This window comes from Orcinus orca, chromosome 5 (assembly GCF_937001465.1).
Source record: "Orcinus orca chromosome 5, mOrcOrc1.1, whole genome shotgun sequence".
Lineage (NCBI taxonomy): Eukaryota > Metazoa > Chordata > Mammalia > Artiodactyla > Delphinidae > Orcinus > Orcinus orca.
In genome coordinates, this window is record NC_064563.1 from 101,184,925 (window position 1) to 101,198,239 (window position 13,315).

Here is a 13,315-nt window from a genome sequence, read left to right on the forward strand (position 1 = left end):
GAGCTGGAGGAATCAGGCTCCCTGACTTCAGACTATACTACAAAGCTATAGTCATCAAAACAGTATGGTACTGGCACAAAAATAGAACTATAGATCAATGGAACAGGATGGAAAGCCCAGAAATAAACCCATGCACCTATGGTCAATTAATATACGACAAAGGAGGCAAGACTTTACAATGGTGGAAAGACAGTCTCTTCAACAAATGGTGCTGGGAAAACTGGACAGCTACATGTAAAAAAATGAAATTAGATCATTCTTTAACACCATACACAAAAATAAGCTCAAAATGGATTAACGACCTAAATGTGAGACCAGACACTATTAAACTCCTAAAGGAAAACGTAGGCAGAACACTCCCTAACATAAATTGCAGCAATATTTTTTCTGACCCATCTCCCAGAGTAATGGAAATAAAAACAAAAATAAATAAATGGGACCTAATTAAACTCAAAAGCTTTTGCATAGCAAAGGAAACCATAAACAAAACAAAAAGACAGCCCACAAATTGGGAGAAAATATTTGCAAATCATGTGACTGACAAGGGATTAGTCTCCAAAATTTACAAAAAGCTCATGTGGCTTAATATCATGAAAACAAACAACCCAATCAAAAAATGGGCAGAAGACCTAAATAGACATTTTTCCAAGGAAGACATATGGATGGCCAAGAGGAGCATGAAAAGATGTTCAACATTGCTAATGATTAGAGAAATGCAAGTAAAAACTACAATGAGATATCACCTCACACCAGTCAAAATGGCTATCATTTAAAAATTCACAAACAGTAAATCCTGGAGAGGGTTTGGAGAGAAAGGAACTCTCCTAACTGTTAGTGGGATCATAGATTGGTATGGCCACTATGGAGAGCAGTATGCAGGGGCCTTAAAAAACTAAAAATAGAGTTATCATATGACCCTGCTATCCTACTCCTGGGCATATATCCGGAGAAAAACATGGTCTGAAAGGATACATGCACCCCAATGTTCATTGTAGCACTGTTTATAATAGCCAAGACAGAGAAGCAACCTAAGTGTCCATGGACAGAGGAATGGATAAAGAAGATTTGGTACATATATACAATGGAATATTACTCAGCCATAAAAAAGAATGAAATAATGCCATTTGCAGCAACATGGATGGACCTAGAGATTGTCATACTGAGTGAAGTAAGTCAGACAGAGAAAGAGAAATATTGTATGATATCGCTTACATGCAGAATCTAAAAAGAAATAATACAAATGAATGTATTTACAAAACAGAAATGGACTCACAGACTTAGAGAAGGAACTTATGGTTACCAGGGCGGGGAGAGTGGAGGGAAGGGTAGTAGGGAGTTTGGGATTGACATGTACAGACTACTATATTTAAAAAGGATAAACAACAAGGACCTACTGTATAGTGCAGGGAACTCTGCTCAATGTTATGTGGCAGCCTGGATGGGAGGGGAGTCTGGGCGAGAATGGATACATGTATATGTATGGCTGAGTTGCTTTGTTGTGCACCTGAAACTATCACAACATTGTTAATCGGCTATATTCCAATATAAAATAAAAAATGTTAAAAGAAATGAAAAGGAGTGCCTCCAATCCATTAATGATAGATTAGGTCCAGCCTTAAGTAAAATGGTGAGAAAGAATAAAATTTATCTTCAGGATTTTGGGCCTCCACGTCCTTTCATCTGTAACCAAAGGACAACCTTCCTGCCATCTTCAATCTCACAACCCCCGACACAGAAGAAATAGGAGGGCACTTGGCTAAGAATTTAATAAAATCCTGCTGAGAAGTACTTTCACATCTCTAGACACTTCTTTGGTGACTAAGCAAGTGGCCATCAAAGTTTTAAATTAAAAAGATGGACATATTTCTGACCCAGGCAGCCTAGAGAAACACAGTTTAAAAGGGGAGGACAGGATAGAGAAAGAAAATGAATATCCAACTCTATCGGATAAAGACAGACTTGCAAATTATGAAACAATTTAGAGAAATATTTATCTTTATCTGTATGAGTCATGAGTTATTTAAACTTCAGACACACAATTTCTAAGTATTACTATTTGTACTATAGATCTGTGTGTGTGTGCATACAAATGTCTGTAAGTTTCCTCAGTTACCTCACACAGATGGGGAGACCTGGATGGGAAACAGGCTTGGATGCCTGTGGCCATGAGGAGGTGTGCACTAGGAAGGGACACCTCCTCACCTCCTCCATCCTTTGTACTACTTGGAGAGATAGTCAGACTGGATTTGTTCTCATGAGCCTCTCCCTTAGCTATTCTGAATCTAATCACCCAGATTTTGAAAAACAGACTGCTGAGGAGACAGATGGATCCTCCAGGCAGAGTAACCCTTGTAGGAGTGGGATTTCTAGAATTGAGATTGGAGAGTCACAAGGTCAAGGTTGCATCTGACAAACATCTATGAACCTGAGGTCTGGAGAGCATCATAGGTGAACCTCAGATGAAGCGTTTAACTCCTTGGTGATTTTGTCATGAAACATGGGAAAGGACAGCTGTAGAAGACATAGCATATGCTTCCAGAAAATTCTTCCTCATGCATTATAATTTCCCAATGGTTACCTCAACCCTTCAGGGAAGTCTGAAACAGCCTATATGGTGGGACAGAGATTTGGGGGATAGAGCATTAAATAGGAGTGTGGCCTGCCCTGCAGTCGCCCCTTAATTGGGTCCTGGCAGAGATAGCAGTACATCAGGGGAACTGGGTTAGGGGTTTCGGGTATGACTGGCAGAACTGGGAGCCATGGTGGGGGGACAGGGAGTATGATATATTGAGGAGCAACTTCTGGGAAGATAACTCAAGAAAACCCAAAAAAGTCCCTCCTCTTTCTAAATATATCCTGAAGAAATGTGAGCCTTGATGTGTGTGTATAGGGTGGAAAGTGGGAGATAAGGGTCCAAGATGAAGCTGATATTCATGTTACACATCCTTTCCCCTCTTCCCAACTCTTATTATCAGTCGCCCAGTGTCTTCCCTAACATCTAATACTGTACTCAGGAAAGAATCTGCTCTCAATTATTTACATCTTGGTGTGAATAAATTTAAGACAGCAGGCTTCTTTCTACTGAAGACTTCTGTAGGAGTAGGTCTAGCCTTGTGGCTGGGTTAGGATAGGAAATTAATAATAATGCAATTTGAGGTGAATTACCTCTCCCATGAGATATTTGCATTTTACTCCTGATATCTAATTGTGGAATTAAAATTTTAAAACTCATTAAAAGATATTTAATCCCAAATAAACAGAGAAAATAGTGCCTAGAGTGTATGGCTCCTAAAATCAAGCCAGGCAGTTAGCTCCCTATTCTACACTTGGTCATGGTCAGCCCTGGAAATAGGTAAGAACTCTGACACCAGAGCCTTCCCTTGGGTATACTTGCACATTTCCAAGAGTTTTGTTTTGATTAGACTTGGTTTGGGACTTAAGGCGGAATCCAGGGATCAGAATGGTTGAATTTATAAAATAAGAAGGGAAGATAAATTAAAGAGCAGTTGCCATTTGGTAGCAGAAATACACATAGAGTTCAGCCCCACTTTCTTACTCTCCCCACATGGAAGGCAAATACCATGCATTCAGGTACTTCCATTATTGACAGTTAAATATTCATGCTGGAATCACAGGGAGAATTTATGTGTGATAAATCATCATGAAATACTCATTATAATCATATCAACATAGAATTGGTTCATAAGCATGGATATTTCATGGATATTGCTCTTCATTTTCAAGTGTGAAAATGTTTTCACACTTGCTTGACCCTTCATAGTAACCCCAGAGCAGGTATTACTATTATTGTTATTCCCATTTTCTAGATGAGAAAACTAAGATAAGGGGTCACTAATGATCACACTTCTTGTGTCCTGTGATTTTCAGACTTAATCAAAGAAGACAAATTTAATATTAAAAAGTTCACATTTATAAATTCAGAAGACAATTACTTGCTTTACGAAAGGATTTATCATAGGAAATTTTCATGCCACCATATTTAAAATATAATGTGTTCTTTGAGAATTTGAAATACACAGTTATAATATGACAATTATAAAGTGATATGCATATTACAGTGACACTTGGACTCAATGTCATTGAATAGTTACACTCATATCAAAGAAATGGACATTTAAAAAAATATAAACTTACATTTCCTCTCGCCGGTAGTCTAACTCCCACTGTGAATTATTCCCATTCTGAGAATAAATAATTCCCACTGTCACAGCTACCACTATAGCCGGGACTCCTATGTGATAAAGAGTCATAGAATTAATAATTTACCCAAGACTGGGATTAATTATAAAAGAACATGAATGAATTATACACCTGACCTTTTTCAGGATGTATTGTTCTTTCCACTATAGACAGTGTACTAAATGATCCTACAGATGTAGGTCAACAGTAGACATAGTTTTTCTGTGTTTTCCTTTCCCTATCAGTGTTGGCTATACATATCAATCCTATACTATTTCTGATTTCTTTGTAACTCTTACCACAATTTCCACTCTTAAATGGTCTAATTCCTCTTTCACTTGAATAAATTTAAATTTAGATAACACGAAAACAACTCTCCTTTGCTGGAACTCATTAAATTTTTCAAATTATTTTTCTTAAAAGAGTCACTCTGATTGCCTTGAAACATTTCTTTTAAAGTAGCTAGGAAAAGCAGGGTCAGGGTGGTGGTGGGATGAATTGGGAAATTGGGATTGACATATATACACTAATATGTATAAAATAGATAACTAATAAGAAGCTGCTATATTTTAAAAAATAAAATAAAATTCAAAAAAGAAAGTTAATTTACAAAAAAAAAATAAAGTAGCTAGGAAGTTTATATGTGGTCTAAATCTCAAGTCAAATAAATAGAGATGTTAAAGGAAATGAACATCTTGAAGTTAGCTCATGATGTATCTAGTATAGCTGCCTTGATCACATCTGCCTTCTTCACAGGAGAAGACACTCCTTCACTAGACAGAAGGCACTCTTAGTGATTGCTGGATTTTCCATCTCCCCTACCACAGGGCCTTGTACTATTAGGTCTTCAATAGGTGTTTGTTTAAATTAAGTGATTTCAACAAAATTAAATTCCTGAGTAAGTGAAGAAGCAAACACTTACCTCATCCAATTAAAGAGATGAAAAGAATGAAATGCTGAGGAAGAGGCTTCATGGTCCTAATAAGAAGGAAATGGAGCTGGGTAGCACTGAGTCCCATCCAGGTAAATGTCACTAACACAAAATAGTGCAGCAAGATAGCAATCGCAGTGCATGTGGGATTCGAGATGACAACGGTGTCTTGTCTGGACATTTCATTATTGCTCAAGTCAGTATTATCAGTGTCACTATAGTGTCTTTAAGTTCTTATTGGAGTTTTTGATTCCAAACACAAACAGGAGGTTGAAAATCAACATTGATGTGCACAGATTGACCAATACCCAGGTTACTGAGGTTTTTCTGACTTTCCTGAAAATAAATAAATAAAATTAATAAACAAAACAACTACAAAAAATACTCCAGTGAAATCATGAGGGAACAAAAGAATATTATTACCCACTGTAAATCTAGCTCATAGCTCAGTGGGCCAGCCGGTAAACGGACCTTGCCAACTACACCAGAGAAACATTCTCTTTTTATCTGATTCTCACAAAGTGAGTTTGAGAAAACAGGTTGATTTCTCCTTTCTTGAACCTGTCATTTAATCCAAGGTGATAGCTGTTTTCCAGAGATGCCCTCCTGTGAACTCTACTTCCTGGAGTTTATGCCCAGTGTAGCCCCCTCCCAGGGCTGTCCAGTGACTTGATATAACTAACAGAATGCAGCAGAAGGCCTGGCAGCCAGGGCCAACTTATCCATCAGACAGTGGTGCTTAGTGTCCACAATATGTTTATACTTCTATGGTCCACAACAAGGTCTTCTAATGTAAAACATGCCCAAGGACTGTTCCTTCATCTGAAGATATAATTTGTGGGTGTAGAACCAAGTTCTCTTTGAAACTCATGACATAACACAGGTCTCTCCGGTATTAAAGAAAGTTATAAAATTTCATTCACTACCATCTAGATCCTTATGAATTTTTCAGATTATAAGGCCTCTTGAAATAAATATTTCACTATTAATGTGCTTAAAGTTCTAACACCTTCAAGAACTTCTCTATTTCTAAGGTCTCAGAATTTGATGAACAAATCTGTTTGCTAATTATATATCCTTTACGGTCCTACCATAACATTCCACCATGGTCCTACTTAGTCTTTGGATTCCCACACTGAATAAAAAGCTTATATTAAAACAGAACTCTGTCCATCCTCATGATATTTTAGTTGAGATTTTCTGGATAATTCAAAATTTTATTAAGCCTTCTGAAAAGTTTAATGGGCAGAAATGCAAAAAGCTTTCAGAAGAATCCATTTATATAAAAGTAAAGTTAGTTTTTAATTTTTCTCCAATTTCAAACATAAATTATCTACAGCGAGAACAGACTATTTTCAAATGGGTCTTCTGTATATTACTATATTCTGTGCATTTTTATTATATGCACAGAAATATATAATATATATATTATCTATGACAGCAAAACTGCTAAAAACAAGTTGATAGAGGACACACACACACACACACACACACACACAAATATGATGACAATTAGAAGGAGTGAGATTTTAGGCAAAGAAATTATCTGGTTGGCCAAAAAGTTCATTCTGGTTTTTCCATGCCATCTTACAGAAAAACCCAGATGAACTTTTTGGCCAAACCAATAGTTATGCAGCTACCACAACTTACTCACATGGAACCAAATAACTGTCTGTTCAAGTGTATTTACAAATGAAAAGACAGATATAAGAGCCATTTTACTTTATATGACAGACATAATTATATGGCATGTAATTTTCCTTCAAGGCACTTACCACAATTTGTAATTATATATTTATTTCTGTATATATTTGTACAATGTCTGTCTTCCCCCCGAGAATGTAAATTCCAAGGGAGAGGGGAGTTTATATGTCTTGTTCATAGTTTTGTATTTACCTCCTCACATGTTGCTTGGCACATAGTAAGCACTCAATGTAAAAATTTTAAACGAAGGGCAAGAGACTCATTAAGTGTGAAAGGTAAAGAAAATAATCAAAAATAATTCTGGCTCTCTGGACAAATAGCTGATGCTAGGTATGGGGGAGAAAAAGTGAAAGATGTACCTGGTCCATCTTGCTGTGCCTTAAATAAGGAAACGCTTATAGACTGATAGGGACATGAAAAAACAACATGAAAGGACTCCCTCCAGCTACACTGGAGAGTACACTTCTTTCCAAAGTAATATAGTGACTAAATATAGAAAGAATGATAGATTAGAGATCATCATTCACCCACCAATGTAAGCATATATACCAGTTAGGATCATCCGTGAATACCAAAACCACTGAGTAAAAGTTGGGGAACAGAATATTCACACAGTCCCAAAGTTTCACTGCATGGATTGCCTATTATTTACAAAGGGAAAAATTGAGACTTTACAGTATAGAAATCTACGAGACACTACTTAAACAAGGAAGCAAATGACACAGCAATAACGGGACAAACTGACATCATGCACTTCTTGCTGTGCCACAATGAAAAAGACTTAATGATTAGAATTCTCATCAAAAATATGTAACCTGTACCTAATCATTGGAAAATTTCCGAGAAATTTTATATTGTAGAATATTCTACCTTCTATAAAATAACTAACCTGAACACTTCAAATATTTTAATGGCATGAAAGACCAAAACAAACAAATTTAAAAAGCAGAGGAATTATTCTAGGCTAAAGACAACTAAAGAGACACAATTACTAAATAAATTGGGGAGGGAACAGCTAAAATGGACATTATTCGAACAGCTGGAGAAATTTGAATATGGACATTAACATGAAAACATTATATTAATGTTAAATTCTTGAGTAAAATATTCTGAGTGAGGATAATAATATTATACTATCTAGGAGTGCCCTTGTTTTGGGGAGATGCATACATGCTTGAAGAATTTAGAGATGACAGTCATGATGTTTACAACTTACTTTCAAAATTTCAGGAAAAAAAAGAAAAAGAAAGAAGGCAAAATATTAACAACTGGTGAATCAAGGTGAAGGGTATTTGGGTGTTCACTTAGTCTCTTTCAACACTTCTATAGACTTTTAATTTTTTTAAATAAACTTCAGGAAAAAATGTTTAAATGGCAATATCTTTAGAACAAAAAATTCCAGAATCTACACATCTGAGAAAACAGTTGTGAAGCAATTTATTAGAGAGAAATAATTCTGAAGGAAAGAAGCATTGTGATACATCTTGAGTTTGGGAGGAAAAACCAGATGAGAATACATTTTCTTTTAGATTCCATATACATGTGTTAGCATACGGTATTTGTTTTTCTCCTTCTGACTTACTTCACTCTGTATGACAGACCCTAGGTCCATCCACCTCACCATAAATAAATCAATTTCGTTTCTTTTTATGGCTGAGTAGTAGTCCATTGTATATATGTGCCACATCTTCTTTATCCATTCATTTGTCAATGGACACTTAGGTTGCTTCCATGTCCTGGCTATTGTAAATAGAGCTGCAATGAACATTGTGGTACATGACCTTTTTTTTTTTTTTTTTTTTTTTTTGCGGTACGCGGGCCTTTCACTGTTGTGGCCTCTCCCGTTGTGGAGCACAGGCTCCGGACACGCAGGCTCAGAGGCCATGGCTCACGGGCCTAGCTGCTCCGCGGCATGTGGGTTCTTCCCGGACCGGGGCACAAATCCGTGCCCCCTGCATCGGCAGGTGGACTCTCAACCACTGCACCACCAGGGAAGCCCCATGACTCTTTTGGAAGTATGGTTTTCTCAGGGTATATGCCCAGTAGTGGGATTGCTGGGTCATATGGTAGTTCAATTTTTAGTTTTTTAAGGAACCTCCATACGGTTCTCCACAGTGGCTATATCAATTTACATTCCCACCAACAGTGTGAGAGGGTTATCTTATCTCCACATCCTCTCCAGCATTAATTGTTTGTAGATTTTCTGATGATGCCCATTCTAACCGGTGTGAGGTGATACCTCATTGTAGTTTTGATTTGCATTTCTCTAATGATTAGTGATGTTCAGCATCCTTTCATGTGTTTATTGGCAAACTATATATCTTCTTTGGAGAAATGTCTATTTAGGTCTTCTGCCCATTTCTGGATTGGGTTGTTTGTCTTTTTGATATTGAGCTGCTTGTATAATTTGGAGAGTAATCTTTTGTCAGTTGTTTCATTTGCAAATATTTTCTCCCATTCTGAGCGTTGTCTTTTTGTCTTGTTTATGGTTTCCTTTGCTGTGCAAAAGCTTTGAAGTTTCACTAGGTCCCATTTGTTTATTTTTGTTTCTATTTCCATTTCTCTAAGAGGTGGGTCAAAAAGGATCTTGCTGTGATTTATGTCATAGAATGTTCTGCCTAAGTTTTCATCTAAGAGTTTTATAGTGTCTGGCCTTACATCTAGGTCTTTAATCCATTTTGAATTTATTTTTGTGTATGGTGTTAGGGAGTGTTCTAAATTCATTCTTTTACATGTAGCTGTCCAGTTTTCCCAGCACCACTTATTGAACAGGCTGTCTTTTCTCCATTGTATATTCTTGCCTCCTTTTTCAAAAATAAGGTGACCATATGTGCGTTCGTTTATCTCTGGGCTTTCTATCCTGTTCCATTGATCTATATTTCTGTTTTTCTGCCAGTACCATACTGTGTTGATTACTGTAGCTTTGTAGTATAGTCTGAAGTCTGTGAGACTGATTCCTCCAGCTCCATTTTTCTTTCTCACGATTGCTTTGGCTATTTGGCATCTTTTGTGTTTCCATACAAATTGTGAATTTTTTTGCTCTAATTCTGTGAAAAATGCCATTGGTAGTTCGATAGGGATTGCGTTGAATCTGTAGATTGCTTTGGGTAGTAGAGTCATTTTCACAGTGTTGATTCTTCCAATCCAAGAACATGGTATATCTCTCCATCTGTTCGTATCATCTTTAATTTCTTTCATCAGTGTCTTAAGTTTCCTGCATACAGGTCTTTTGTCTCCTTAGGTAGATTTATTCGTATGTATTTTACTCTTTTTGTTGCAATGGTAAATGGGAGTGTTTCCTTAATTTCTCTTTCATATTTTTCATCATTAGTGTATGGGAATGCAAGAGATTTCTGTGCATTAATTTTGTATCCTGCTACTTTACCAAATTCATTGATTAGCTTTAGTAGTTTTCTGGTAGCTTCTTTAGGATTCTCTATGTTTAGTATCATGTCATCTGCAAACAGTGACAGTTTTACTTCTTTTCCAATTTGTATTCCTTTTCTTTTTCTTCTCTGATTGCTGTGGCTAAAACTTCCAAAACGATGTTGAATAATAATGGTGAGTGGGCAATTTTGTCCTGTTCCTCATCTTAGAGGAAATAGTTTCAGTTTTTCACCATTGAGAATGATGTTGGCTGTGGGTTTGTCATATATGGCCTTTATTATGTTGAGGTAAGTTCCCTCTCTGTCTACTACCTGGAGGGTTTTTATCGTAAATGGGTGTTGAATTTTGTTGAAAGCTTTTTCTGCATGTATTGAGACGATCAATTGGTTTTTCTCCTTCAATCTGTTGATATGGTGTATCACATTGATTGATTTGTGTATATTGAAGAATCCTTGCATTCCTGGGATAAACCCCACTTGATCATGGTGTATAATCTTTTTAATGTGCTGCTGGATTCTGTTTGCTAGTATTTTGTTGAGGATTTTTGCACCTATGTTCATCAGTGATATTGGCCAGTAGTTTTCTTCTTTTGTGACATCTTATGTCTGGTTTTGGTATCAGAGTGATGGCGGCCTCGTAGAATGAGTTTGGGAGTGTTCCTCTCTCTGCTATATTTTGGAAGAGTTTGAGAAGGATAGGTGTTAGCTATTCTCTAAATGTTTGATAGAATTCACCTGTGAAGCCATCTGATCCTGGGCTTTTGTTTGTTGGAACATGTTTAATCACAGTTTCAATTTCAGGGCTTGTGATTGGTCTGTTTATATTTTCTGTTTCTTCCTGGTTCAGTCTCAGAAGGTTGTGCTTTTCTAAGAATTTGTCCATTTCTTCCAGGTTGTCCATTTTATTGGCATAGAGTTGCTTGTAGTAGTTTCTTAGGATGCTTTGTATTTCTGCAGTGTCTGTTGTAACTTCTCCTTTTTCATTTCTAATTTTATTGATTTGAGTGCTCTCCCTCTTTTTCTTGATGAGCCTGGCTAATGGTTTATCAATTTTGTTTATCTTCTCAAAGAATCAGCTTTTAGTTTTATTGATCTTCGCTATCATTTCCTTCATTTCTTTTTCATTTATTTATGATTTGATCTTTATGATTTCTTTCCTTCTGCTAACTTTGGGATTTTTTTGTTTTTATTTCTCTATTTGCTTTAGATGTAAGGTTAGGTGTTTTTTGAGATGTTTCTTGTTGCTTTTTTTTTGGCTATGTTGGGTCTTCATTGCTGCACACGGGCTATCTCTAGTTGCGGCAAGCAGGGGTTATTCTTTGTTGCGGTGCACAGGCTTCTCATTGCGGTGGCTTCTCTTGTTGTGGAGCATCAGCTCTAGGCATTCAGGCTTTGGCAGCTGTGGCACTCGGGCTCAGTAGTTGTGGCTCGCGGGCTCTAGAGCGCAGGCTCAGTAGTTGTGGCACACAGGCTTAGCTGCCCCCACGGTATGTGGGATCCTCCCAGACCAGGGCTCTAACCCACGTCCCCTGTACCAGCAGGCAGATTCTTAACCACTGCGCCAGTAGGGAAGTCCAAGATGTTTCTTGAGGTAGCATTGTATTGCTATAAACTTCCCTCTTAGAACTGCTTTTGCTGCATCCCATAGGTTTTGGGGAGTGGTGTTTCATTGTCATTTGTTTCTAGGTATTTTTTGATTTCCTCTTGGATTTCTTCAGTGATCTCTTGGTTATTTAGTAGTGTGTTGTTTAGCTTCCATGTGTTTGTATTTTTTACAGATATTTTCCTGTAATTGATATCTAGTCTCATAGCATTGTGGTCAGAAAACATACTTCATACGATTTCAATTTTCTTAAATTTACCAAGGCTGGATTTGTGACCCAAAATATGATCTATCCTGGAGAATGTTCCATGAGCACTTGAGAAAAATGTGTATTCTGTTGTTTTTGGATAGAATGTCCTATAAATGTCAATTAAGTCCATCTTGTTTAATGTATTATTTAAAGCTTGTGTTTCCTTATATATTTTCATTTTGGATGATCTGTCCATTGGTGAAAGTGGGGTGTTAAAATCCCTGAATATAACTGTGTTATTTTCAATTTCCCCTTTTATGGCTGTTAGCATTTGCCTTATGTATTGAGGTGCTCCTATGTTGGGTGCATATATACTTACAATTGTTACATCTTTTTCTTGGATTGATCCCTTGATCATTTTGTAGTGTCCTTCTTTCTCTCTTGTAATAGTCTTTATTTTAAAGTCTATTTTGCCTGATATGAGAACTGCTACTCCATCTTTCTTCTGATTTCCATTTGCATGGAATTTCTTTTTCCATCCCCTCACTTTCAGTCTGTATGTGTCCCTAGGTCTGAAGTGGGTCTCTTGTAGACAGCATATATACAGGTCTTGTTCTTGTATCCATTCAGCCAGTCTATGTCTTTTGGTTGGAGCATTTAATCCATTTACATTTAAGGTAATTATCGATATGTATGTTCCTATTTCCATTTTCTTGATTGTTTTGGGTTTGTTATTGTAGGTCTTTTCCTTCTCTTTTGTTTCCTGCTTAGAGAAGTTCCTTTAGCATTTGTTGTAAAGCTGGTTTTGTGGTGCTGAATTCTCTTAACTTTTGCTTGTCTCTAAAGGTTTTAATTTCTCCTTTGAATCTGAATGAGATCTTTGCTGGGTAGAGGAATCTTGGTTGTAGGTTTTTCCCTCTCATCACTTTAAATATGTCCTGCCACTCCCTTCTGGCTTGCAGAGTTTCTGCTGAGAATTCAGCTATTAACCTTATGGGAATTCCATTGTATGTTATTTGGTGCTTTTCCCTTGCTGCTTTTAATATTTTTTCTTTGTATTTAATTTTTGATAGTTTGATTAATGTGTGTCTTGGCATGTTTCTCATTGGATTTATACTGTATGGGACTCTCTGTGCTTCCTGGACTTGACTATTTCCTTTCCCATATTAGGGAAGTTTTCAACTATAATCTCTTCAAATGTTTTCTCAGTTCCTTTCTTTTTCTCTTCTTCTGGGACCCCTATAATTCAAATGATGGTACATTTAATGTTGTCCCAGAGGTCTCTGAGACTGTCCTCAAGT

General features: G+C 36.9%; 1 protein-coding gene across 1 annotated transcript in view; it reads right to left on the reverse strand.

The window, feature by feature from the left end:
* Positions 1-13,315, reverse strand: part of ADGRG7 (adhesion G protein-coupled receptor G7) — a 65,442-nt gene that overhangs the window by 37,565 nt on the left and 14,562 nt on the right. Inside the window, 3 exon segments of the mRNA XM_033433306.2 lie at positions 4,156-4,252; positions 5,123-5,349; positions 5,351-5,467. Of these exon segments, the coding sequence (XP_033289197.1) occupies positions 4,156-4,252; positions 5,123-5,349; positions 5,351-5,467 (441 nt within the window).